This window comes from Phyllopteryx taeniolatus, chromosome 19 (assembly GCF_024500385.1).
Source record: "Phyllopteryx taeniolatus isolate TA_2022b chromosome 19, UOR_Ptae_1.2, whole genome shotgun sequence".
NCBI classification, from domain to species: domain Eukaryota; kingdom Metazoa; phylum Chordata; class Actinopteri; order Syngnathiformes; family Syngnathidae; genus Phyllopteryx; species Phyllopteryx taeniolatus.
The window spans coordinates 13,705,525-13,732,731 of record NC_084520.1 but is presented as its reverse complement, the minus strand read 5'-3'; the positions used below and the strand labels follow the sequence as shown (position 1 = coordinate 13,732,731).

Sequence of the window (27,207 nt, the reverse complement as noted above, 5' to 3'; positions counted from 1 at the left end):
TAGTACTTCTTGTGTTTATGGCAGAAAAGAAAACGACACTTTATACTATTTGCAGATTCAGTTTGGGGAATATAACCGAATATATGTGATTGCATACGAGAACCAGCAGGAGGCGCCAATTTCCATGTAATAACAAGATCGGTCGCCGTTCCTAAGTTCCAAAAGTCGTTGTTTTGTTTACCTGTTTTAGCGGAAATGTAACGGAAGTGACCTGCCTCCCGCATGTCTGCCTTGACAATAAACGGGAATGCCCTTGTCGTCATAGTCGTCATAGACGTACATACGTAAAGGCTTCGATGAGCGAAGATGCGTACGTTGACGTCGCCGCCATATTGGATGTGGCAAAGCTAAAATAACCTCATTCAGTGCTGCTTGGAGGACCTAGCAACCATTTTACACACAACGCCTGATCTGATTGGATTATCTTTCACAGGTAAAACTTGAGTCATGACTTTTGATTGTATTTGACCATTATGACATCTATACACTATATAATGAATATAATAACATTTTCTCAAAAGATTCCTGATAGAAGTCGGATATAAAAATGATCAATATCAGTGAAGTTTAAACAGTGCTCTTTATTTAAAAACATAAAGTGGTCTATCTACATTTCAGGATCCGGTTATTATAGACAAATTAAATATCCAATATGAATATTTCAATATTTATTATTGTAGTAACACTATTGCGTACACTGGTAGCTGAAATTCTTTAAAAACACAAAACATACTGTCATTTCTGAACTCTGCATGTGGCCCTGTTGATTGACGCGTGTGTGTCGTTCTTGATCTCATCCGAATGCACATTCGTACACGTGCTGCTGTCGACAACAGCTGCCCGAGTGGGCCACGCACTTCAGCCAATATTTCATCTCAAAGGTCCCTTTGCTCTTGGTATTAATATGAGCTGTGACGTCACAAGTGCCAGTCACCAGATATTCCGCAGCATTGTTAAGTCTTCATTAGTTCAAGACATTGATTGATATTGCAGTGCTAGTAAGAAGCATGGTATTCCCATTGATTCAATAAAAGCTGGCAAACACTTGAGTGCACACGGTAAGATCTGCCACATTCAATATGGCGGACGAGTTAGCGTTTTTCCAGCAAGCTGAGGCGTTTCTTTCTGTGTGTGTCTACGGTCCCTCCAGTGTGCTGGTGCTGCGGTGGGTGAGGAGTCTCTCTGCAAATCCTGTCGTCACTGGGATGCGGCTGCTGCCTCGTCGGTAAGGGCCTCTTTTCTTTTTTTTCTTTTTTTAAATGTCTTTTTAACTACCTCTGTTTATAAAATGTCCACTCCATAACACCATGTTTGTGTGTGTGATTTTTGCCTTTTAATCCCCCACCTCGCCCGACCGACGTTCGGCTTATGATGACTTTCAGTGGTGACCTCGTATGCGAAAATAGCAGCGTTGTGTTATAATTAGAGTGTGCAGATATGTGCGGGACATACTCTCGTGTGTATGTTTGACATTTATAAATGAAGTGGAATGTCATACATGAACACAGGCCATTACCAAACTGAGGGAGGGGGGCAACTTATTGGTCCAGGGTTACATTTTTTTTGGGGGGGGGGGTCATCCATAGACGTTTTTAACCCTCATGCCGTGTTTTTGTATATATTTTTTTGGTTGTATTTTTTATTTGGTAATCATTTTGCAACATGTGCCTAATAAAATCTCCACCAAGTGCACAGTGAAAGACCCCAACCCCGCAAATTTGCGATCCCGAATTCATGAATTCACCTATTTGCAGATTTTTACGGGGAACCTATCTTCTGTTATTTACTTGGAAAACTCACTTATTTGCTGTTTTTGTGCTCAGGCCAGAGCCATGTCTATTATAAAAATGTTGCTTTGGTAGCATATTGGTGAAGTGAGGGGATGAGCATAGCCTTGTTTAATAGAAAAAAAGTGCTTTCCCATCATTTTTTGGCATCTATAGTCTGTTAAATTACTCGCAGATTTTTGCTGTCGCTGTGGTTCACTGTACAGTAAATGTTCACACTTCATGCCGTCTTCAGCATTTTGGTGCATTTTTCACTTTTATTCTTATTTGGCAGTTATTTTGTCTGTGTTATAACTTGTGGCCTAAAATTTCACAAAACGAGTGAATTTTCCTAATCACAAAAACTTTACCCTCAAAAACTGAATGTATTGTTATCCGTCCTTTTATCCTTTCATCCTACTATACGGTTTACTGTTAGCATCAAATTTTTAAACATATGTGAAGCTCTTATACAATTCGGACTTATTATTGACTAACAATGTATTTTCTTTTCTGCATGTACCCTCCCCACCCCCCCGGTTTTATGGAGAATCATAAAAGTTGTGGCCCTTTGCTCCCGATTTAATCTTCCGCTGCACCACTTCTTCACCTTATCTGCAAAAAACAGTTCTGAAACGAGAGTCAGTCACCCTCGTCTGCGTAAGGGCATGCGCAACACTTAATATTTGTTAGGTAAACGGAGTACTGGCAAAAGACGTATGAAACATTCATAATAAGGTGCAGTTATGTAAGGGCAATAGTGCACTGTTTAGTCATGTGTTGCTGCTCCCTCTGTTAACATGACTCATTTTAATATAATTTACATGTTTGGAGGTGTCCTCGGGTCTGTGTGCTCCAATAAATTACAATTACGTAAGAAATTGGTCGATTCAGTGAAGTGGTATTTTCAATCAACAGGGCACCAACCGGTTGGGTAGTCTCTTTCATTGTTTTTAACACATGTGAGTCATTATAAAAGTAGAATTGTTCATATTCTTCTTCTTTTTTTTTTCTTGACAGAATTTGTAGGGCTCAGTCACAACTTCCCCAAAGGTCAATGAACATGAATATCTTTTTTTGTTGTTGTTTTTTTTCTTTAACCATAAGGTATCACCGCAGAGCGGCAAAGGGTCGGCAGTTTGAATCCTAAATTGCTCTCAGTGGGCCTGGCAGCGCCATGCGTGGCAGCAGCTGCCCATTGGTGTGCGAATGTGTGAGCCTCTTTAATGATGGTGTCGTTAAAGCGCTACATAAGGACACTCCATTTACCATGCACAGGAAGTCAGCTGTCCGTGTTGGTCACATGATGTTCCGCATACAGCGCATTGTACCGCAGGCCACTAGATTTATAGGCATGACTCATCGATTTGCGCCCAATCCAACAATTACATGAATGTAACGGTAAAACTTTTTGTTTGTAGAGAGCCTAATAAGGACCGAAGATGACCGCAGCGCCTCAACCGCGTTTCCTGGTGCTGTTCGACTTCGACGAGACCCTCGTGAACGAGAACAGCGATGACGCCGTGTTGCAGGCTCTGCCGGGCCAGCGGCTCCCCGATTGGCTGAAGAACAGCTACCGCGAGGGCCACTACAACGAGCACATGCAGCAGATTCTGGCCTACATGGCCGAGCGGGGCGTGTCGCGCGACGCCATCCGCTCGGCCGTGGAGACCATCCCGCCCGCGCCCGGCGCCCTCGCCCTGCTGCACTTTCTCCAGAGCCACCAGCGCGACTTTGAGCTGGCGGTGGTCTCGGACGCCAACATGTACTTCATCGACACCTGGCTGAAGCACGCGGGCGTGCGCCACCTCTTCTGGAGGATCTTCACCAACCCGGCCAGCTTCGACGCCAGCAACCGTCTGGTGCTACTCCCGTTCCACACCCACCTGTGCCCCCGTTGCCCCGACAACATGTGCAAGCAGGTCATTCTGAGGGAGTACCTCGCCCTGAGGCAAAAAGAGCGCGGGGTGCCATTCCAACAAGTGTTTTACGTCGGCGACGGCGCCAACGACGTGTGCCCCACGTTGGCCCTGGGGCCCCGAGACACAGTTTTCCCTAGAAAGGACTTCCCCATGCACAGGCTGCTGAAGTCAGAGGGAGCCAAGTTCAAGGCCAACGTGGTTCCCTGGAGCAGCGGCGAGGACGTGCTGCACTGCTTGAAGAAAGTCGTGGAGGCGAGATGATAATGGACGAGCAGGAAACGACAACCTGAACAAAGGTGCTCTAATCGTATAGAGTAAGCTAATAGATCAATATCCCAAATATTTGCTTTTGTCAAAAAATTAAATAGAATCATCATTGTCATCTACCAGCACTCTCAAAACAAGAACAAGAGTATGGAAATATATCTCTGCCATTTGAGTTTGAATTTGCAACACTTCGCATCAAAATCAAATTTAGAATTTTAAAAAGCATCAAAATAATCGCTTTTTTAATATGACCCGTAAAGTGATATTTGAATGAAAAACAATTCAAGATCTCCAAAAAGTTTAAAACAATTCCAAAAAAAATCATTGTCTCACACGATCAATGAAAGGTAACGTGATTGGCTGTACATTGAACAAACTGAGGAATTTTGACTTCTTATGCTAGTTTTGTGACATATGAGTTGAAATTCATTTTTTTAGTTGTTGATCTTTTTTTTCAGATTTTGATGCTCTTTGAAAAAGAATCTGAAACTCAAATTCAAACTTAGATGGCACATATATCCAAGTGTCTTTCTTTAGACGTGTTTTACTGAGCCACGTTATTATCGCTAATCGGCAAGGCTAACAGGACGCTTAATGTGCAGGCTACCAAAATGGTGAATTAGTGATAATAATAAAAATACAAATAATAGGAGTGTTAAGTGTTGGAAATCTGCAATCAATAATATTGATAGTGACAATAACGACAGTTTCAGACCTCCACCAAGACGGAAATATTAATATTTGTGTTTGTTTGTGGACATCTGTTTGTGTACATTTTGTCAGTTAGCAGACTTAATTCCTGATTTACAGAGAATGCCCATTTTTAGCCGTGGGATGTGGGGGAAGCGTTCCATCATTAAATAATTTTCTCCAAACAAAAGTGAGAAAAAAAAAAAAAAAGGCTAATTGCGATGGCGTCTCTACGTTTGTCGATGATGGTAAACAACGTAAAGACCTTAAGACTAAACGGACGGGACTGTTTTTGTGTAACTGCTCGCGAACAAAGAAACGGCATTTGAAACAATAACTTTGGCACTCGGCGGATTTTACAAATAATAATCTGCATGAACCAAAGTGACACGCAGTATTTATTTGACTTCATCAATCTGCATGTCAAGAGTTCACTGCGGCGAGATCAATGATCCCTTCGCCACCAATCACGCGTCTTTGTTGTTATCACAGCAGCCGATGAGTGCGTTGTAACTAATAATGTATAAAGCAGACGGACAAAGATTGGTCAACCGCTAACGAGGCAACACGAGTTTGTTTGTATCGCGCCGTCCGTACGCAAGGCGGGATTCATGAAAAGATCAAACAAAGCAGTAAAACGACAAAATACATTCACTGGAATTAGTATTCAAGCAGCTTTTTGAGAAAACCATTTGAGCATTTATTCAGTGCCCTTGATATCCAGCTTAAGGTCCATGTACTAGTATCCTCTTTGTCCTCGTTAGTAAGACAATTCAGCGCACTAGTATAACAACTAGGGCGCACGAGTACAATGACTAGTAACATTTTTTCCACGACTGCAATCCACTACTCTGTGACATCTCTGCACACTAGTAGGACAATTTTGTAGGATAACTCTATGTTAGTAGTAGGCAAAATTGCACTAGTTGACATCTGCATGCTCCTAGTACTACCAGTGAAGCAAAAGATGTTAAGAATTTTATAATGTCATTAGTAGTACTAGTATCGTGCTGTTGTCAACAAGTGCACAGTTAAATGTTAGTAGAAATTTCTAATGCCACTGTAAGTACTAGTAGGACTCACTAGTAACTTGTAGTTGTCCTACTAGGATGCCAACGTTTTCCTACTGATTAGACACTTCAGCACACTCATCTTAACGACGAGAGAGCACTGGTAGAACAACTTACTACTGACGTTTTTCCACTATTGCCTTGTACTACTGAATTGCTGCCCACTAGTAAGACAACTTTGGCATACTAGTAAGACATGTTAACTAGCGGTGCAAAACTGCAATAATTGACATCTACTACTCGTGAAGTAGTGCATAGTTTTGCCTCACCTTAGTTCTAGGGCGCACTAGTAGAATGTATTTTCCACTACTGTAACAAATTTCTGTCCACTAGTAGAGACATTTAGCACACTAGCAGGAGAACTACATCATGTTACCATTGAGGCAAAACTACTAGTGGGGATTTTCAGGCTACTAGTGCATGACACATGCCTACGATTGGACCTAATAGTGTCACTAGCGCAGCACAGTCAGGTTTAATTGCGCACTAGTGGCGAAAAACTCGTAAATGCTCCAACGGCTTGCCATAGACGTGTAACGCCGCGGGGTCACGCGGGGCAGACGCGGCGTATCGGGCGGCTCTGGTGATAAAGAAGCGATACCTCATCTGGGCCTCGGCGATACGGCGGCTGTAATCTCCACCGGCATGTAAACAACACCGCATGCCGTGTGTGCACTCTGGCCCTGCAATGCAACATTCACGCAAACACATTCTTGGACAGTTTCCAAAGTGAGGGTCGGGGGAAGAAGCGGTGCAATAACTCCGTCACACATGTCTTACTATACAATGATTACATGTATTCTTATTGAGTGTCCGTTCTGGTATGCACATTGCATATTTCAACGCACTTTTAGAGGACTAGTGCAGTATTCGTAATTATTTAATCAGTGTTTCCCAACACATATTTTATTTACATTAGATTAGATGGAATAGGCTAAATTCGCGGCACATTAGCCGGGAATCACTTATTTATTATATCACTCACGTGAGCCAGCGCACGACACGTCGCTACACGCTAATTGCATTCTTGTCATTCACACAAGTGACGTGGTACATTAGTGTATTTTGCGGGGTGTGCCTAATAATTTGCACCTGTCGTAGTTTTCACTGCAGTGCTAGCACCTTTTATCATATTGCACTTTAAACAAACAAATCTGACAGTGTTCAACAAAATCCTTGTATTTGTTGTGAATGTGGAATACATAGGAGAGTCCGAATGAATAATAAACCAGCAAACATGTTTTAAATTATTTCGTTATACTGTACTCAAAACTATAAGCCGCTATTGTCCGTTTCAGAAGCTTCTCAGGTGGAAGAGTATATTTGTTGCTCTATAGGAAGAATGTTTTAAAGATTACAATGAAGTCATCAAAATGGCATCGCTCATTTACATAAATCTTGACGTACAGTGTTTTTATATGTGTGTGTGTGTGTGTGTGTGTGTGTGTAATTTAAAAAATGTGCAATAATAAAACACTTGATACGCAATATGATGTAACAGAGGTATGGATACATAAGGGAAACTTCAGATTTTTCACTACTTTTACTTTGATTCAGGAGCATGTGTCCCAGCTCGACTTTTCCTTTTATTTGACATGCTGTATTTGTGATACAAAAACGTATGTAACGCGACATTGTAACGGGAATATAAAGCCATCATGTCATCAGTCACTCCTTCTTGAGTGGTTATTCCAATTGCATTCCCAACAAACCACCTTAATTCACGTGTGTATATACAAGTAATATACACACACACACACACACACATATATATATATATATATATATATATATATATATATATATATATATATATATATATATATGAAATATAATTGTTTTGTTTGAAAATCACATTTTTCACAAAGGTTCATGTCTGTGTTTACGTCATACATTTCTGTGTTTAAGCACCTTAACTTAACATTTGTCCAACATAAAAATACTAAAAGAATAAACTTTTTTTGTTCAACAAAATAGGCAAATTAATTTAACTCCATATTTAACTTCACAACATTGTTGTGTTTAATTTTGACACAATAGGCAAATGGACTTAGTTAAACGCAAAAATATGAAATGAATCAAGCTAATATTTTTGTCTGAACATTTTTTTGTTCAATTCACAAGAAATAATACATGAACTCAATCTTATTAATACGCAAAAATATGAAAACCATTAAGCTAATATTTTTGTTGGACTTTTTCTTTTTTTTTTTTGCTTTATTTTGTCAATTTTTCTCTGGTTGTAGGGTTTGTTTGTATTGTCCAAATGTCCACATATGAGCACGAAAAACATTAATGCTCCATAATGACTGTGGGAGATGGGAACAAAAGCACGAAAAATAGCGTCTTAAAAAAAGGACACGTGGATGAGAAGATCCTCAAGGTCAAGGAAGGACAGTTGGACAGTGTTGTGATTAAGTGGACGGGACAACCGATGACTCTTTTAGTCTTCAAAGTCGATGACATGTTGCCTCAGTTCCCCCAAATGGAAAGAGAATACGAAAAGAGGGATGGATGACAGAAAGAAGGGAGCAGGGAGGAGTCTTTACTGTATGTTTTTATAAAATACATTATAGAGTACATCTTTTTAATCAAAAGCATGGCATGTCAATCAATTTCAATGGGGAAAGATGATTTGAGGTTTGTGCGAGTGTTTTGAGTCACGAGCATGGACATTCAACTCGTATCTCAAGGCACCGCTGTGAGTTGCAAGAAGTTGCGCGTAAATGCTGGAGAGCTGATCCCAATCGGAAATGCTGTCAAATGAAATTGAAAAGTCAGAACTGGAGAGTGCGAGACAAAAAATATATAGGAAAAAAAAAGAAAACACTAATTTGGGATTTTCTTTTTCACCGAAAATTTTGACTTTTTAGAATTCTGAACACGTTGAAGTTGAAAATGATCAATTAGGTGTAATTTAAAAAAAAAATATCTCCATTTATTTAAAAAAAAAAAATTCCTGTGGAATTATTATGAATTATTGTTTGAATGTGAAAATCAGTGGCCCGGGTGGATATTCCTAACAAGAGGATTTTGACTTTGTAATGGTCGAATCGAATCTGGTAATATTTCAAAGATATTTTCAAACGAAGGCGTTTTCCCCTCCAGGCAGCACAAATCCTCTCCGTGATGACAATCGCATATATTGAATATATGACTGAAGTCTCAATTTTAAAAGACAGCAAAGGCTTTAGGCTGCGCTATTGTTGTCTTTGCTGACGTCAGAGTTTGAATAAGTCACTTTCTTCATGCATAACAAGGTTTGAAATGCTTAAGTCAGCCAAAAAGTGTTCTTGTTGACGTGTGCACATCTGTTAACCACAACATCACAGTCGCTCTAGTCTGCATTTAACACTTTATTTCAAGAGGGGAAGTAAAAATAAACAAGTAAAATAATGTGGTTGCACAAGTATGCACACCCTCTTATAACTGGGATTTGGCTGTGCGCCGAATGAACCAATCTCATAGTCAGCACACACCTGCCACCATTAATTAAAAGTGCTTTTGATGAACCCAAAATATAGTTCAGATGTTCAAGTAGGCTTTTCTTGGCATTTATGGCGAATCATGGCCAAAAGGTTCAACCTCGGTTTAATTGGACCATACCAAAATCTCCCAATCACACATGGGAAAATGTGTTGTGGTCGGGGACTGTTTTCCTTCCGCCTTAGATAAAGTGGGAGGAATTATGAGCAGTTCAAAAGAGCAGTTGGTGTTAGCGCAAAACCTTCAGGCTCCTGCTGGAAAGCAAAAAAAAAATATCATCATCATATTTGGAGGTGTTGCGGCTTGTATAAATGGGACTCATGACTTGTCGTCATTCCGCCCCTCTGATGAACTCGGTCGCATCGTCCTTGTCAGTGGCCAGAAGCTGAGTGAGCAAAACAAGGAACGCGTCACCCTCCCCTCACTTCCGTTGCTCTTTAGCGGCATGTCGCTCATATTAGAGGGAGCAGTAGCAACACAAAATGAAAAGTATTGATCCTTTCATTTGGTCACATTGACCGGTGCTGTGTGCATTACGGCTAAATAGGCTCACGATAGAACAATTGTCAGCGACCTCCAGCGGGAAGTGAATGCAGAGGAGATCCGATGAAACCGATCAATCCAATTTGACTCGCTTTCATTCAATTTCCGCCTTGAAAGGTGAACGATAACTCACTTACAGGATTTGAGCCCTGTAGGGGGTCACGCTGTGTTGTAAGGAGCCAAAACGCCATCAGGCTGATGACTTTGTTTGTGGACATCTTGCGATATCATCTCGCGTGTGCACCAATAGCCGCTGGGCTTCTTTCTGTTAGCGATTCTCAAAATGTTGCGTATGTGTACCACGAGTGGGACGCTGGCTCCCTCTAGTGATATGTGAAAGAATCACTGCCTATAAGTACAGCTCAGTTGTATTTAACTTTTTTTAAGTGCACTACATTTCATCTAGAAATAGAGAACTACTTACTTTTGAAACATTTACTCGGGTAACAGTACTTCTACTGCTACTAGTTCTACTACTACTACATAAAATATATATGTGTGCAGTGTTCAAGCTGTTCTTAGTGTTACAGTGGCTTACAATAATATTACATTTACTTACACCACTTACCACTTAGGTCTACTATGCTACTGTATTTTAAAGTTGGTCATTATGGAAGTACTTGGAGGGCTAAGTATTTTTTTTTAGGTGGTAAAAAAAAATAAAAAAATCACACCACATCACTCCCTTTCTGTCGACCTTGCACTTAAGGTTCAGATACAACCTAAAAAAAATTATAAATATAAAGGTGATACAGCCTTGCAGTCCCCCAAATTGTTGAATTCACTTTCTTTTAAACAAAGCCACCGCTTCGGGTACCATTTTTTTGAAAAAGCAGTTCAAAAAAATTTGTTTCTGCAGGCCTGCCAATACAAGCACGACTGTATTATGTCAAGCAATTTGCGTGAGTCCTCTCTATGGAAATTGCCGTACAAAACAAATTGTGCTTACTAATGACAATGTGGAATTTCTTAACGGTAGACGTCACTGTCCTCTCTCTCTGTCTCTCTCTCTCTCTCTCTCTCTGGATGCTAATTGAAGTCTCTTTCACCACTGCCATTTGCTTCCTTGACTACTGCTGTTTGCTGCTCTCTTTCGCTTCAGCTCACTTGCCACCGTTTCCAACCCTTACAATTAACCAGGCTTTATTATTAGAATAATTTTTGGGATACTTTTGTTTTTGTGTGTGCGTGAAGCTGTTCAACGTGTGAAGTCCGAACTTCAGAACTTCAAATGTGGGCTATTTAGAGGAGGACTGGGCAACAAATGTAAGTTGGTCTTCTATAAAAAAAAAAATACGTTAAGCGTAAAACCTAATGCGAAAGTTTTTGAAAGTGTTGTGTTTGCAAGACGTAAACGACCTTTAACTTAAAGTTGAATAAGGGCGAAGTTTGCCCCAAAGCTATCGAGCTAGGTTTGCTAATGGCTACATGTGTAAAATTTGCAAGCATGTTTTTTTTTTCCCGATTGTAAATGCTCAGTTTTTTTTTTTCTTCCTCATTTGAAATAATGTTTGTATAAACTTAAAACATATAGTATCTTGTATAGGTTGAACTGGCTTTTTTATTTAATTATTGGTAATGTCGTCATTGTATAACTTAACCCACATTACACTTAGAAAAGTGCTATATAAGTGTAATGCATTATTATTTAAAACGATGAAATACAAATTTAATGTACATACACATCGTCGCTGTCGGACGCACACCTCCTATGTTCAAAAATGACCAATTTTTTTTTCACAAATCAATACTAATGGTCAGTCACCATGTGGTCAGTTATTATTATTGTTATTATTACTTTACAAATTATTAACCAATCTAATGTCCAAAAAAATAGCTTGAGAGAAAATCTATTGACTCCCTTGGACGCTGCGGGAGCCTCGCGGCATGATGTCACCTCAAGATTGAAAGTCTTTATGTTCTTAATTATCCGGTTCTTTTATTGATAAAACTTGTGGAAGGTGTCAATAATCCAACCAGTAAACCAGACCAGAATTACAGTAAAAAAAAAATATACATACAGCAAGTGAAGTGGACGGTCTACCGTCCAGCAGAATGAGCTGCAAACGTCCTTATTCAGTCCTACGAAGAGTTTTGATGAGATGTCAAACTTGAAATAAATAATAAATGCAAATTCATGAGACGCTGAGTGGATTAATATTCCACCTGAAACATGTCAACACAGAACGCGGAATTGCTGGTGGATAAAGCGTAGACAGGTTCCACTCGTCTATCGGCAATGGCCGGACAGGAAGTGATGTCGGGTGACCCGGCTGCAGGGTGGTAGGTGTAATGGGTGCTGAAAATCAAGGCCCTACCTTCGCCCAATCTTTCGCTTTAAAGAGAAGCTAGCGTGCAAGGTCAGATTTCTAACAAGAGTATATGGTAAAGTGTCTAAATCGTAAACCGCAACTTAACGTCATAGAATGAGACAACAGAGATAAATAAATCAATTTTACATTTTTTTTAACTGTATGCGATTTATCCTTCTCATCTAAAAATAGGCATTTCATTTTCATTATTTAACTCTTGTCCCTTTCAAGGTGACTCAGCAGCAGTGGGGCGGCGCCCTAGCGCCCTCTATTGACCAGCAGCCACAGGTTTCTAAACGCCCTCCCTGCCGTGACAAGAAGGGAAATTACAACTTCTGAAGCAGTTTTTGCAGGTGCTTATCAGTCAGGATTTGTGTGTGTTTGCTGACTGATTCAGAGAATGAATGCCTCTTTCTGTAATACTCCATAAAGGCAGACTGATTATGTGTAGGAAAAAGTGATCAACCCGTTTTTTTTTTTTTATGTCAAAGCTGCTAACAGAACTCCAGCTAAGCAATGCTTCTCTCCCCACAGGACCGTGTAACAATGAGCTGGAGTTTCCTGACTCGGCTGCTGGATGAAATCTATAACCATTCCACGTTTGTGGGCAAGCTGTGGCTCACCGTCCTCATCATTTTCCGCATCGTCCTGACCGCCGTCGGGGGAGAGTCCATCTACTACGACGAGCAGAGCAAGTTCGTTTGCAACACGGGTCAGCCGGGCTGCGAGAACATCTGTTATGACGCCTTTGCGCCGCTCTCGCACGTGCGCTTCTGGGTCTTCCAAATCATTTTGGTGGCCACGCCCTCGGTCATGTACCTGGGCTACGCCCTCAACAGGATCGACCTTGTGGAGGAGCGGGCGGACTGCGGGGGAGCGAGCGGTTTGTCCCGCAAGACAGCCAAAAAGCACTATCTCACCGATAGGAAGCAGCGCAGCGCAGTGCAAGTGCCGCAGGACGATGAAGAAGCTGAGGCTATGATCTATGAGAAGGCAAAATCGGAGGGCAAGGGCGGCGGCGCGACCATAGGAGGCGTCGGACAAGCGGACGTCAAGGCGCGCCACGATGGGAGGCAGCGCATCAAACAGGATGGTCTGATGCGTATGTATGTCTTTCAGCTGCTAGCGCGCACCATCCTGGAGGTGACCTTCTTGGCCTTACAGTACTACCTGTATGGCTTCACCATGCCCGCCACCTACGTGTGCTCGAAAAAGCCCTGCCCCCACAAAGTGGACTGCTTCGTATCGCGGCCCACGGAGAAGACCATCTTCCTCCTCATCATGTACAGCATCTCCTTCCTCTGTCTGGCCCTCAACATTTGGGAGATGCTCCATCTTGGCGTCGGTACCATCTATGACATTCTAAGAACCCGTGACTGGCGCCTCTCAGACGAAGACCCCCTCGGTGTGTCAAGGGGGTCGGAGAGCGAGGAATACGACAGCTACCCCTCCCCTTGGAACACGCCATCCGCCCCACCGGAGTACAACATCGCCGTCAAGCCCCTCATGGTGTACACGCGATCCCCCGGCCAGACCCTCCCTGCCCTCGAGTTCGCCAAAATTAAAACGGCGGGCCAGCAGAACCGCGCCAACGCAGCCCACGAGGACCGCCAGCGTTACGCCGATGGTAAAAACAACCTAAAGGTCGCTGCTCCTCACGATACCGACGAAAAGGAGCCTTTGCCCCAGCCCCAAAAGGAGGCTGACACTCAGCAGAGCCTCCGGAGCAACAAGCGCAAAGCCCCCCGTGAGCACACACACGCCAAGCAGACCTGCAGCAAGGCAAACCATGGCAGCAGCAGCAGCAGAAGCGTCAAATACGGAGAGATAAAGGATTCTGATTGGATCTGAACATGCATAGAATGCGGAAAATCTATTAATTAGCATTTAAATACCAATGCGGTGACCTGAAGTGCCTTGTTTTCAAAGAGGAGTGATGCTACATTTTTTTTGGAGTCAATCTAATGCCACCAACACCAGGATACGCATTAAGAAGCTGCTGCTTTTTTTTTGTTGTTGTTTTTTTTTTACTTTTCACATTAACAATTTTCTCCGGGTACTCTGGCTTTCTCCCACATTCCAAAAACATGCATGTTAGGTTAGTTGAAGACTCTAATTTGTCGACAGTTGTGAATGTGATTGTGAATGGTCTATATGACATGGAAATAAGCAGGGAGAAGTTGAAAGGTCATAAGGGTTGACAGCTATCCGTTAAAACACAAAACACACAAGAGGAAGATCCATCGGGATACTCGAACCTACGACCGAGTCAATGTGGTGGAAGAAGAAGTGGTCTGTCGCGGATTGGTGGAGATGGCCGCAACGTCCGACACTACTGCCCAAGACGAGGCCGAATGCGCTGACCTAAAAGTGAATTCAGGAACCAAACAGGTAATGAAATTTGACCGTTCTTGAGCAGCATCTACACTGATTGAAAATATAGATCCTTTCTTTAGTTCATATTGACAGACGCTGGTTCTATTACAACTAAATAGGCTCAATATAAAACAATTGTCAGTGACCTCCAGCAGGAAGACAATGGAGAGGAAATCCAATTAGCATCAATGTAGAACTATGACAAAATTGGGAATTCCCCTCCCAATTCCGAAACAGATTTGCAATGTTTTTTTTTTTTAACCTTGTACATGAATACTGCTGTTTGATAAGATACAATACTGTATCCGCAAATTTTAACAGATGTGATTATTAAAAAGAGTACTTTACAAATAGTCTTTTATGTAGGTTGATTATTGACTATAATGACTTCTTGTAGTTCCCCCAAACCTCAGCACAGTATTTTAACTACGGTAGAACTAGGGAGCAGTACATACATTAATGCTAACATGCTTCAAGTTATTAGTGCTGAGAAATCAAAGCGAACAAATATCTATGACATGAAATGTATCCTCTTTGAAAACTACGGCGCATGAAAGCTAAATATTTGTATGGCTTCATATTTTTTTTAGGCTCACCTGATGCGCAAACTAAGGCTGTGACCACAGAGGTAAATATGTTTAACTTTATCACACAATCAGTAAATATAGTCACTGAATATGTGCCTTTACAAAGATAATAATGCTGAGTTTGGTTGACACTGTCACCTTTTTTTTTTTAACTAATGTGGCTGTAATGTTTTTAATATTTTGTTTACCACATTTCGCTCCAGGAAAGAGGCAATCATTATTAATCATGGTCAAAACTGAATTTTTGATGTCACTTGTATTGGCTCTTACTGTGCAGGTGTAGCTCATGAATAACCTGGGTGTCTTCCATGGTAGTGTTTTATTATTATAATTTTTTTAAATCGCTAGCTAAACTTTTGATGTCCTTAATTAAAAAAAAATAATAATCAAAACCACTGTGGCGTGAGCATACTTCGTGCCTTCAAGTTGAAAGTTGTGGCACGTTTGATGCTTTGGAATTCAAGACGAAAGACAAAAAACTGTTCAGTAACAGGATTGTTTTCGTAATTCATCACGCCCGTCAGTGAGGTGTTTAGCTCGTAGCAAGTAGCTTTAGAACAAGGCCGGCAGACGTGTCTGTGCGGCGCGCCCTGCCTGTCGGCCACGCAGGCAAAACAGATCCAGACTGATGCGTCTTGCTTCTTCACGAGGATGTCTGCAAGAGCGTGAGGGTTTGCAGCCACTTCTGTATTTAGTGCGTCATTTATTTATAATACTGTTTTCAGTTATTTCTATATCGGGCAGCAGCTGGCTGGCGGACAGGAACTGGTCGTCGCGGCCTTGGTCTATCAGGATGTCCAGTTGCGGGCCCGAGTACCCCGACGCCAGAGTTGCGGCGTCGTACGCCTCTCAGGTGGTACCCCAAAAATCATGATTGTGTAAAGCCTCAGTGCTGCTAACAAACCTCAGGTTCATCAATGCGTCTCTTTCCACAGGTGACAAAAAGCTGTTCCTCGGCTCTGGAACAATGAGCTGGAGTTTGCTGACTCGTTTACTGGATGAACTATACAATCATTTGATGTTTGTGGGCAAGTTGTGGCTCACCGCCCTCATCATTCTCCGCATCACGCTGACCGCTCTCGTCGGAGTGCCGTCTACTACGAGCGAAGCATTTTGGATGCCTACAATGCCTTTGCGCCGCTTTCGCATGTGTGCTTGTGGGTCTTGCGGATCATTTTGGTGGCCATTCCCTCAAACTTTTACCTGGGCTATGTTCTCAACAGTTCAGGTTCAATAGCCTTTATTGTCATTATGAGAACATAACGAGCTGGCCGACAATAAGACGGCGTGCCAGCGACCCATCTATTTTATTTGTAAATATTACCTTATACAATCTGAATGTATCTGAATTTTATTTGTAAATATTACCTTATACAATCTGAATGCCCCTCCTTGAGCCGTCACCTTGTCGTGGTGGAGGGGTTTGTGTGTCCCAGTGATCCTAGGAGCTAAGTTGTCTGGGGCTTTATGCCCCTGGCAGGGTCACCCATGACAAACAGGTCCTAGGTGAGGGACCAGACAAAGCACGGCTCAAAGACCCCTAATGATGACGACAAACAATGGACTTCGTTTTCCCTTGCCTGGACGCAGGCCACCGGGGCCCCCCACTGGAGCCAGGCCTGGTGGTGGGGCTCGAAGGCGAGCGCCTGGTGGCCGGGCCTGCACCCATGGGGCCCGGCCGGGCACAGCCCGAAAGGGTAACGTGGGTCCCCCTTCCCATGGGCTCACCACCTGTGGGAGGGGCCATAGGGGTCGGGTGCAGTGTGAGCTGGGCGGTGGCCGAAGGCGGGGACCTTGGCGATCCGATCCCCGGCTACAGAAGCTGGCTCTAGGGACGTGGAATGTCACCTCTCTGGCAGGGAAGGAGCCCGAGCTGGTGTGTGAGGTCGAGAAGTTCCGACTCGATATAGTCGGACTCGCCTCCACACACACCTGGGGCTCTGGTACCAGTCCTCTCGAGAGGGGTTGGACTCTCTTCCACTCTGGAGTTGCCCATGGTGAGAGGCGCCGAGCAGGTGTGGGTATACTTATTGCCCCCTGGCTCGGCGCCGGTACGTTGGGGTTCACCCCGGTGGACGAGAGGGTAGCCTCCCTCCGCCTTCGGGTGGGGGGACGGGTCCTGACTGTTGTTTGTGCCTATGCACCAAAAAGCAGTTCAGAGTACCCACCCTTTTTGGAGTCCTTGGAGGGGGTGCTGGAGAGCGCTCCCGCTGGGGACTCCATTGTTCTGTTGGGGGACTTCAATGCTCACGTGGGCAATGACAGTGAGACCTGGAAGGGCGCGATTGGGAGGAACGGCCCCCCCGATCAGAACCCGAGCGGTGTTCTGTTATTGGACTTCTGTGCTCGTCACGGATTGTCCATAACGAACACCATGTTCAAGCATAAGGGTGTCCACACGTGCACTTGGCACCAGGACACCCTAGGTCGCAGTTCGATGATCGACTTTGTGGTCGTGTCATCGGACTTGCGGCCGCATGTCTTGGACACTCGGGTGAAGAGAGGGGCGGAGCTGTCAACTGATCACCACCTGGTGGTGAGTTGGCTCCGATGGTGGGGGAAGATGCCGGTCCGACGTGGCAGGCCCAAACGTATTGTGAGGGTCTGCTGGGAACGTCTGGCAGAATCCCCTGTCAGAAGGAGTTTCAACTCCCACCTCCGACAGAACTTTGCTCATGTTCCGGGGGAGGCGGGGGACATCGAGTCCGAGTGGACCATGTTCCGCGCCTCCATTGCTGAGGCGGCCGACCGGAGCTGTGGCCGTAAGGTGGTCGGTGCCTGTCGTGGCGGCAATCCCCGAACACGTTGGTGGACACCAACGGTGAGGGATGCCGTCAAGCTGAAGAAGGAGTCCTATCGGGCCTTTTTGGCCTGTGGGACTCCTGAGGCAGCTGATGGGTACCGGCTGGCCAAGCGGAATGCAGCTCTGGTGGTCGCTGAAGCAAAAACCCGGGCATGGGAGGAGTTCGGTGAGGCCATGGAGAAAGACTTCCGGACGGCTTCGAGGAAATTCTGGTCCACCATCCGACGTCTCAGGAGAGGAAAGCAGTGCACCACCAACACTGTGTATAGTGGGGATGGGGCGCTGCTGACCTCGACTCGGGACGTTGTGAGTCGGTGGGGAGAATACTTCGAAGACCTCCTCAATTCCACCGACACGCCTTCCCATGGGGAAGCAGAGTGTGGGTTCTCTGAGGCGGGCTCTCCTATCTCTGGGTTTGAGGTCACCGAGGTAGTTAAAAAGCTCCTCGGTGGCAGGGCCCCGGGGGTGGATGAGATTCGCCCGGAGTTCCTAAAGGCTCTGGATGTTGTGGGGCTGTCCTGGTTGACACGCCTCTGCAACATCGCGTGGACATCGGGGACAGTGCCTCTGGATTGGCAGACTGGGGTGGTGGTCCCCCTTTTTAAGAAGGGGGACCGGAGGGTGTGTTCCAACTACAGGGGGATCACACTGCTCAGCCTCCCTGGTAAGGTCTATTCAGGGGTGCTGGAGAGGAGGGTCCGTCAGGAAGTCGAATCTCAGATTCAGGAGGAGCAGTGTGGTTTTCGTCCTGGCCGTGGAACAGTGGACCAGCTCTACACCCTCGGCAGGGTCCTCGAGGGTGCATGGGAGTTCGCCCAACCAGTCTACATGTGTTTTGTGGACTTGGAGAAGGCGTTCGACCGTGTCCCTCGGGGAGTCCTGTGGAGAGTGCTTCGGGAGTATGGGGTACCGAACCCCCTGATACGGGCTGTTCGGTCCCTGTACGACCGGAGTCAGAGTTTGGTCCGCATATCCGGCAGTAAGTCGGACTCGTTCCCGGTGAGGGTTGGACTCCGCCAAGGGTGCCCTTTGTCGCCGATTCTGTTCATAACTTTTATGGACAGAATTTCTAGGCGCAGCCGAGGCGTAGAGGGGGTCCGGTTTGGTGGCCTCAGTATTGCATCTCTGCTTTTTGCAGATGATGTGGTTCTGTTGGCTTCATCAAGCCGTGACCTCCAACTCTCATTGGAGCAGTTCGCAGCCGAGTGTGAAGCGGCTGGGATGAGAATCAGCACCTCCAAATCTGAGACCATGGTCCTCAGTCGGGAAAGGGTGGCATGCCATCTCCAGGTCGGGGATGAGATCCTGCCCCAAGTGGAGGAATTCAAGTATCTTGGGGTCTTGTTCACGAGTTCCCTGCTGAAGCTACTGCGACCCGACCCGGATAAGCGGTAGAGAATGGATGGATGGATGGACAATCTGAATGTCATCTGTTTGATTTTAATGACATACTATAACCTTTAAGTGTTTCCAAATACAATGTAAGTTTCGAGACTGCTGTTTCACTGTTACACCAACAGGGGATAATCCATCCATCCATTTTCTGAGCCGCTTCTCCTCACTAGGGTCGCGGGCGTGCTGGAGCCTATCCCAGCCATCATCGGGCAGGAGGCAGGGTACACCCTGAACTGGTTGCCAGCCAATCACAGGGCACATAGGAACAAACAACCATTCGCACTCACAGTCATGCCTACGGGCAATTTAGAGTCTCCAATTCATGCATGTTTTTGGGATGTGGGAGGAAACCGGAGTACCCGGAGAAAACCCACACAGGCACGGGGGAGAACATGCAAACTCCACACAGGAGGAGCTGTGATGTAACAAATAAAGAAAAGCAGCTTTTTGTTTGTTTAATGACCTTATAACTTTTTTTTTTTTTTTTTTCCTTTTTAGGTCTTTTTACATATGATTTACATTTTATTAGTCTGAGCCAGTTCACAGCCGGTACACAGCCTGTACATGCATACCTGTAACAATAAACATTAATTTAGACACACACACACATTAATATAATGTTATTCATTAACTTCCAAAACCAAACCAGTTGTTTTTTTTGTTTTGTTTTTTGGTCCGTATCTATCTGTCCAAGCGACGCACACTGTAAACCAAAGCAGTAATCATTTCTGACCACTTGGTGGCGGTAACTGACTACCATAATTAGCAAACCGCCGTTACACATAACGAAGAAGAAGACTAATGTCCCGGATGTGCCTTTTGCTGTTTTTAAAAAAATCGGCGGTAGCTACTAGCTTGCCTGTCCGTCATCCTTTTGGAGTCCTTATTAAATTAGAACCCGTCAAATACAAACTTCACGCAGGTAAGTAACATGGATTCGATTTCTTCTGTAGGCTTGGGAGATGTCCGAGTTCCAAAGCGACCATTTCGAGTAAACGTGACGGACGCGGGTTGTTTAGTTGAAGGACAGCTAACAAGCTTATCCGCTCTGTGAGCTCGCAGTTGGCTGGCTTTGTTGCTTGCCATTGCCTATATTTGTAGCGTTATTTAAAAAAATATATATTACATGGACAGTTTTGAGATCCCGTATCAGATTGCAGTAATATACAATACGCGAATATACGTAAAAAAAAATCATATTGTTGCTCTTGGATCTCTTTGGTTTGCGTGTGCTTAACATAATATTCACCGGGTGTGCTCTACTGTATGTTAACCCTAATTTTATTACTTTTTTTATGGGTAACAAATGTTCATATTAGTGTTTTTTTCCCTTCTAAAAATAGTCTTTTATACTCAATGTTGCCCATTTGCCAAAACTGAAATGAGAAATTAAATCATCATACGTCAGTATTTTTCTGCTTTTCTTCACTAATCATTTAGACCACTTGAGACTTGCTCGAGGTCCCAAACTTTTCAAATTGTAAACAATTTTAAATGTCAGTTTTATTATCCATAGACATACCATCCATACAATGTAAATTATTTTCCATATAATAAGTAGTATGGTGCTGCGGTGATTACAGTTTTGGATATGTCAAAGACTGTAAAACTGATATGACTACATAAGTAGATTATATGTACAGTAGTTCCAAATATTCTCTCTTTCGTTCCCAAATGCCTCATTGGCTGCTATTAAAAGCACCATTTTAATCATTGTCTTTGCAGAATGAAACCATGCATTCAGTCAGGTCAGCATTTCATGTAGATCAATGATATTTGCCATTTTTAGTGTATTTTGTTTTTGTTGACTATTTGATCAAAATTATGTTGATTCAAGATGAAAAAGATTGCTTTTTTATAGCAGTTTATATTTGTATGTCTAAAATTTTGCTGTGCAGACATTCAAAGGATAATAAATGTGAGGAGGGCACAAGGGTTCGGAAGTGGCCCTACGGGACATGTTTAATGCTTTCTAACTTGACCTTGCTGTACCAGGAATATCATGCTGCGGCAGCAGTGTGAAGAGCAGCCAGGACTTTTAGGAAAACTTTGTCCTGGGGAGAAGAAGCTACAGGGGAAGACCTTCTATTTGGACAATGTAAAGAAACGTGCTACAGCCCTGCTTTTGGAAGCCATATCTCTCCTCGGAGGGGTACGTCATACGTCTTATTTGCTATGTTAATCAACACACGAAGGACTCTGTACACCAGAAACCAATAAACATTTTCTTCTGCTTTCCAAAGGGGGTGGAGAGCTTCCTCCACAGAGATGTGAGCTTTGTGGTTACGGGAAGTCAAGAGGGGCTGGAGGAGAAAAGGCCTGCAGGAAGCAAGAGTTGCGATGAGTCTCACCAGCCTTTGAAGCAGCGAGAAAGCGTCCCCGACAACAGCAAACAGCGACCAGTCACTCCGCGCCCGGTGGTACTACACAGATTATTTATTCATGTGCCTGACAGAAATGCAATAAATGACTGATTCCCAACCATTGTGCTGCGGCACGTTAGCTTGCTATGAGAAATTATCAGGTGTGCCAGTTTAAATGATCAAATTTCACTTAACTGAAAGTTGGGGGGCCTAGGGAGTGAGCCTTGCCACAAATAGCAACAACAACAAAAAAAAGTGAAATACATAAATGTTTATAATCGCGTATTTCTACAACTTCTACTATCCAACTGTCTTCTGCAGGCTTGTGGCAGCCGAGGAAAAGCCCTGCTCGAAAAAGCGATTCGGAACAATGTAAGTCGCTTGTCTGCAGCATTTGCGACACCTTTTGCTGTTTGTTCTGAACAGAAATGGATTTTTATTTCGTAGGAGCGGTTGCAGGGGAGCAACGTGTTGGCAAATGCCCGTTCGTGGGGAGTGAGCATTGTGCATGCGGATGGTATCCTTTGCACTAGTCCAAATCGGTGTATGGAATTTTCAGTTAAACCTGACTTGTGTGCGCTGACATCCGCGGTGCAGTGAACCTTTGCCGACAGCAGGCGGCGCCATGCGAGTGCGCCTCTTCCAGGTTGAGACCTTAAAGTAGACCCTGATTCATCTTTGAAATGTTTGTCTTTTAACGTTGCAGTGCTCCTTAATGTTGCCACAGATGTTCTTTTATACTTGAAGGAGCTGAGCAGTGAGCGGGTTGTTGCGAAACCCAGCAGGCATGAGGTAAGAGAACAATACCCTAAGAAAAGAAACAGTGAAAAAATACAGCGGAACCTCCAAAAGTTGAAGTATTTGGAATTCAAGCAACATTTCATCCATCCATTCCACTTTGCGGGTTAAATAAGAAACATGTAAGCCTTTCATTGTTAAGAAGCTTTCTGTAATTAAGTGGAGCTGTCTCTTTCACAGAGGGCTTCCACCAAGCAGCCGTCTTGTCATGTTGTCAAAGGTTAGTGAAGTTGACATAAATCGGCTAATACTGTAATGCCTTCGCTGACGAACGGGATCCTAATCTCGTTATTATGTTCTTAATATTTGACAGCTGCACCTCTGAGATCTCCTTTTCTCAAAATTGAGGACATCAGCAGGTGAGTGTGACGCGAGTGTGCAATGAGTGCATAGAAAAACTCGACTCACACTGTGGTCTCATTTTATTGATCTCACAAAAGCATTTGAACAGTATAAGTAAATGTATATCCACCGGTGCATGTCTGAATCCAAATGCCATCCAAAGAACATGTTGAAGTCTGCGTCGATGCAGTCAGCGTGACAATTTTGGATGAAGGTAGCTTGTGGTTTGTAGCTTTCGTACCCTCATATCCTATTGTGAAATTATACCTCACATGGCTGTAGTGGAGAGGTTTTGACTTTCCTAATCGCGCCCGTTAACAAATGGCACCCTGTAACATGACGAGCTTGCGTCCCCCCCAGGGAGCCCCGAACTCAGACGGATAGCATTTCTAGTTGTGCTCCTGCAGGGGACGTGTACACGAACAACTCTTTTCATTTCTCCTCTCATTTGTGCTAATTGAAGTATTTTGCCGAATGCTTGCATTACATTACTGAAGCAAATGGAGGAAATTGTGAAGCAGATGAAACATTTTTGCTGGTGTTGGTTTGAAATAAGAGGAAGAAATACAATGTTGTTGTAGTAGTTTTTCCCAGCATCGTTATAAATATTTCGGTATTTTTCATTCATTTGAATTGACACTATACCGCAGTATTTAACAATGTGGTTATTTTCGTAGCTGAGGTTTTCTATTGTGTGTAGTTGCACTGCGCGATTTGAGAGGGATTTCTCCATTTTTCGTTCGACTGGCAAGTGTCACAATATGAAAGTCTACCGGTAATTGTTTGATGTAACCAGGAAGTACAAGCCCTTGCACGTGCAGTCCATGAGCTTCCCCTCGCTGTGCTACGTCGGCCGATTCAGTCCCTTCGAGTCTCCTCCTCCTCCTCGCTTTGAGAAGACTGCGCAAAGAGAAAATAAATCCAGGTTGGTCCAGCGAATGACTTCATGATTTCACGATTTCACTGTGAATATTTCATGATAATTGTATTTTCGATTGTTGTGTCCTGATCAGGGCGAAGAGCAAAGTTCAAAGCCGCATTAGGGACAAATCTCAAACCCTGTCACCTTGGCCGCCGCGCAAGAAGGGCATCTCTTACTGCGAATGCTGCCTTCAATCCTTCACTAACCTGGACGAGGTGAGAATCTTTTCCTCGACTCTTTGTGGCTTCTTCTGAGCCGAGTGTTTGATTTGTGTTTATTTGCCTATTGCAGCACTTGCAGTCTGATCAACATCGCTGCTTTGCGCTGGAGACCTCAAATTATAGCGCCTTGGAGTGTCTTGTGGTCAAAATGGTTCCCAGCTTCAACCTCAATCCTTCGGGAGAAGCTGAAGAAGTCCTAAATAGGTGAGCTATGGTCACTTGTGTTGTCGCAACATCCTAAACGTACCTATTCTTACTCCTGAAGCTTGTTATGAAATGGGTTACTAAACTGTCCAAATGTTTTGTTTGTAGACCTGCAGCTGCTCTGCCCATCCCAGACATCTGTGAACTGGAGCCTCTGACTGATGCCGAGATCGAACATGAAGTTCAGGCCTTGCGAGGACAATCCTCCTGCCGCAAACGTGCGCTGGATCTTCCAGAAGAACCGGATCATGTCCCATCTCCAGCCACAATATCAAGTGACATGCAGTGCCCCGAACCTGGCAGCCTCCCCTACACTTCGACTGCGCCCTTGCGTATATTGGACAATTTTCCGCAAGTCCATTTTCCAGCCAGCCTGCAGCCTCCACCGCTCTCCCTCCGCCCCACTACACAAGATGTATCTTCTGACCTATACGCCCTGCCTCCAGTCCTCAGCCCGAAAGGCTTCATTCCCGATGACATGGAGGCCCTTAGTCTGTACTCAGAACCTCCTGTCCTCAGTCCACAGAACTACATCACTGAGGATTATGATTATGACATGGAAACTAGAGCAAGTGTGTCAGAAGCTCTTCCCGTCTCTTTTCTCACTCGTCCTTCCATGGCTGTGTCCAATGCGGAAGAAGAGAAGGTCCCCCGCCCAGAGGTAGTTTCAAGTGAGGCCTCGATTCCTATTAAGCAAGCTCGCCCGGCAACTCCAAACCTCAAAAAACGCCGTCGCCATTCCAGCTGCGAACACAACCGCGAGAAAAGGAAAAGGACAGCAGCCGATGACCTCACAGAATCAGAAAGTTGCGTTATTACAACGGATGAGTGTTGTTGTATTTCGGGGAGAACCTCTATTCAAATAGTGCAATCTAAAGAAAATACCTCTCGAATAGACAGAATGTGTCCTCCTGCGGGAGATAGACTAGACTTTTCTCCATTTAACAGGTTGGCTCATTTTGTTGAAACAACATGGTCGCCTGCCTCAAAGTTCCCTTCACATCAGTGTCACGGCCTCTCCAGCCAAGACTCCCAACAATCCGCCTCGTTGTGCATCGACCCGGCGCTGATCCCGGACGTAGCCCGGCTCTCCCCGTCCTCGTCCGACTCTGACTGGGACCGGGACCTGCTGTCTCGCCTGGGTCCCGCGCGGGCCGGGTCGGCGTCGGGCCCGGGCGACGCGGCGTCGGGCGAGCTGGACAAGGAGTTCCTCCGCAGGCCGTGCGCGTGGATGAGCGACACCAGCTACGAGTCGCGGCTGCACACCGCCCTGCAGCCGTCCACCGCCGCCGGGGAGCCCTCGGCTTTCTCCAGGACGGTGGTACAAATTGTTGAGGTACTTCACTGACTGCACTTTTTCCGGACTATCATTGTGAGGAACTCACTCGACCCTGTGCATTCTCTTGTAGAAAGTGTTTACAGCTTTGCATCTCCTCTCAATAGACAGACTTCCAAACAGGCATGTGGGAACAAATAGTGGTGCCAACTTTTTATTCTGTCTGAGCTGCCAACTCATAAAAAGCCAGTGGGCTGTAAGATTGCTCGGCCTGCTTAAAACAAACACTCCTCCCAAAAAATGAACCCACAAATTAGTGTAAGACTGATTGATAGTCAATATTTCTTTAATACCTGACAGTGTCACTTAAAACTAAGCATTATCTTTGTTAATGTATTATTTTTATGTTCAGCTAAATGTTGCCAATGTTGTGGCAGGTAATTATAAAGGCTGGCCCTAAAAAGAAATGATGTTTTCAACATTTTGTTAAATTGGTATATTAACAAATAACATCAATTTGTTTTCCAACGTTTGTGGTGAAAATTTTGCTGTACTTTGCAACATTCGTGTGAACTCGATGCAGTAACTCCACATTGTTGTCATAACCTGTGTCCCCTTTTTTTTTTTTTTTTTTTTTTTTTTCATCCATTAAACTGCTGCCAGTGTTGTTGTGCTGACATCAGTCTTTCAGCAGCTGTCTGGAAATACACACTGGGACTTTAATGAGGTTTTTCTGAAAGGCGTATTATTGAATTACTGTAAGTGCTGTGGTGCAGATGCCAATTCTGCTCATGTTGATGATCCCACATGCAAAGCGCTTGGAAAAGTGGAGCCCTCGCACTTCTCGGATAGAATCGGTATGAAAAAAAAAAAAGACATTTTGGAGGTGGACCCATATGTTCCGACTGAATGTGAAATTCTATATTGTTTTTAAATAAATATTTTTAAACTAAATATCTCCCTGCTGCTTGTAGAATCAATGACTGCTCAGCATAGAAATTATTTCCTTGCATTCTTATAAAGGCTGACTAAGTTTGAGAGATAATGGAAGGGTACAATGGTGGGGGCAAGGTGTGCATGAGCAGGTCAGCTGATGTAAACATTCCTTAATGATCACTTCTAAATACTGCATTTAACCTTTATATCTGATACAGTGGATGGGAAAGTACACTGTGGGATTCAAGAGTCGATTTTAAGCTAAGGGGTTTTGCAAAATACGGGGTTTTAGCATTGACTTTGGGACAGAGGCAGCGTACAGCCTTGACTGGTCAGCAGCTGATTGGAGGGCAAATATAGACCAATTCACAGTCACACCAATTGAAACCTGCGACCTTCTGACTACAGTTAGGCAGACGCATGAACGACTCAACCAGTGTTCTCCCAACCTTTCTGAAACAAGGCACATATTAGCCAAATCTCACAGCACACCACCAAAGAAAAATGTCACAAAATGTATGTAGGTTACAGTTAACTAAAATAATCATCTCATCACAATTTAATTAATTAGAAATTAACTTCATCTGCAAAGTGGGCCGGTTTAGTTCAACGCAAAACTATACTGTTGTAATGGCAACACGTGGAAAGGTGAATTGTACATTCTGCCATCTAGTGGAAGATTATTTAATTGTTCTGCTTGTCACTATACATCAATGGCATAGATCGGTGGTTCGCAAATCATTTTCAGACCAATTAAGTGTTAAGAACTCATAAATATTTTGAATGGGAATCACGGCAGCGGACCACCATTAATTAAAAAAAAATTCACCACCATGTCTTTTTATTTTTTTTATAATGAAAAAAAATATTTCATCGACATTAAACAGTAAGGATTAAAACAAAAAAGCAAATCTGATATCGCATCAAT

General features: G+C 44.0%; 3 protein-coding genes across 9 annotated transcripts; all 3 read left to right on the top strand.

The window, feature by feature from the left end:
• Positions 1–393: 393 nt before the first annotated feature.
• On the top strand, positions 394–7,382 carry LOC133469467 (probable phosphatase phospho1). Of its 2 annotated transcripts, none has more exons than XM_061756605.1 (3): positions 394–433; positions 1,151–1,225; positions 3,188–7,382. In XM_061756605.1, the coding sequence occupies exon 3, from the start codon at positions 3,209–3,211 to the stop codon at positions 3,947–3,949; it is 741 nt and encodes a 246-aa protein (XP_061612589.1). In that variant the 5' UTR covers positions 394–433; positions 1,151–1,225; positions 3,188–3,208; the 3' UTR covers positions 3,950–7,382. The 2 variants fall into 2 exon arrangements, with proteins under 2 accessions (XP_061612589.1, XP_061612590.1); XM_061756606.1 differs by lacking the exon at positions 394–433 and adding an exon at positions 1,043–1,058.
• Positions 3,856–16,898, top strand: LOC133469465 (gap junction gamma-1 protein-like). Of its 5 annotated transcripts, none has more exons than XM_061756599.1 (6): positions 3,960–3,984; positions 12,288–12,409; positions 12,591–14,447; positions 15,023–15,060; positions 15,745–15,872; positions 15,955–16,897. In XM_061756599.1, exon 3 carries the CDS (start codon positions 12,603–12,605, stop codon positions 13,905–13,907), a length of 1,305 nt encoding a protein of 434 aa, XP_061612583.1. In that variant the 5' UTR covers positions 3,960–3,984; positions 12,288–12,409; positions 12,591–12,602; the 3' UTR covers positions 13,908–14,447; positions 15,023–15,060; positions 15,745–15,872; positions 15,955–16,897. The 5 variants fall into 5 exon arrangements, with proteins under 5 accessions (XP_061612586.1, XP_061612583.1, XP_061612587.1 ...); XM_061756603.1 differs by lacking the exon at positions 3,960–3,984 and adding an exon at positions 10,783–11,010 and having other exon boundaries at positions 15,764–15,872; positions 15,955–16,898; XM_061756598.1 differs by lacking the exon at positions 3,960–3,984 and adding an exon at positions 10,783–11,010.
• Positions 16,899–19,998: 3,100 nt separating this feature from the next.
• dbf4b (DBF4B-CDC7 kinase regulatory subunit) lies at positions 19,999–26,297 on the top strand. Of its 2 annotated transcripts, none has more exons than XM_061756668.1 (12): positions 19,999–20,139; positions 21,213–21,369; positions 21,461–21,634; positions 21,902–21,952; positions 22,028–22,097; positions 22,308–22,372; positions 22,559–22,598; positions 22,692–22,737; positions 23,517–23,645; positions 23,734–23,857; positions 23,934–24,067; positions 24,176–26,297. In XM_061756668.1, the coding sequence occupies exons 2-12, from the start codon at positions 21,220–21,222 to the stop codon at positions 25,413–25,415; spliced, it is 2,223 nt and encodes a 740-aa protein (XP_061612652.1). In that variant the 5' UTR covers positions 19,999–20,139; positions 21,213–21,219; the 3' UTR covers positions 25,416–26,297. The 2 variants fall into 2 exon arrangements, with proteins under 2 accessions (XP_061612652.1, XP_061612650.1); XM_061756666.1 differs by having other exon boundaries at positions 21,461–21,637.
• Positions 26,298–27,207: the final 910 nt, after the last annotated feature.

What these genes read in the sequence shown, in the direction of transcription:
- dbf4b (XM_061756666.1), top strand. Translation starts at nt 21,220, where the DNA reads ATGCTGCGGCAGCAGTGTGAAGAGCAGCCAGGACTTTTAGGAAAACTT. An exon ending in GTCTTGTCATGTTGTCAAAG is followed by an intron (nt 22,599 to 22,691) that starts GTTAGTGAAGTT and finishes AATATTTGACAG; the next exon opens with CTGCACCTCTGAGATCTCCT. An exon ending in CCTTCACTAACCTGGACGAG is followed by an intron (nt 23,858 to 23,933) that starts GTGAGAATCTTT and finishes TGCCTATTGCAG; the next exon opens with CACTTGCAGTCTGATCAACA.
- LOC133469467 (XM_061756605.1), top strand. Translation starts at nt 3,209, where the DNA reads ATGACCGCAGCGCCTCAACCGCGTTTCCTGGTGCTGTTCGACTTCGAC.
- LOC133469465 (XM_061756603.1), top strand. Translation starts at nt 12,603, where the DNA reads ATGAGCTGGAGTTTCCTGACTCGGCTGCTGGATGAAATCTATAACCAT.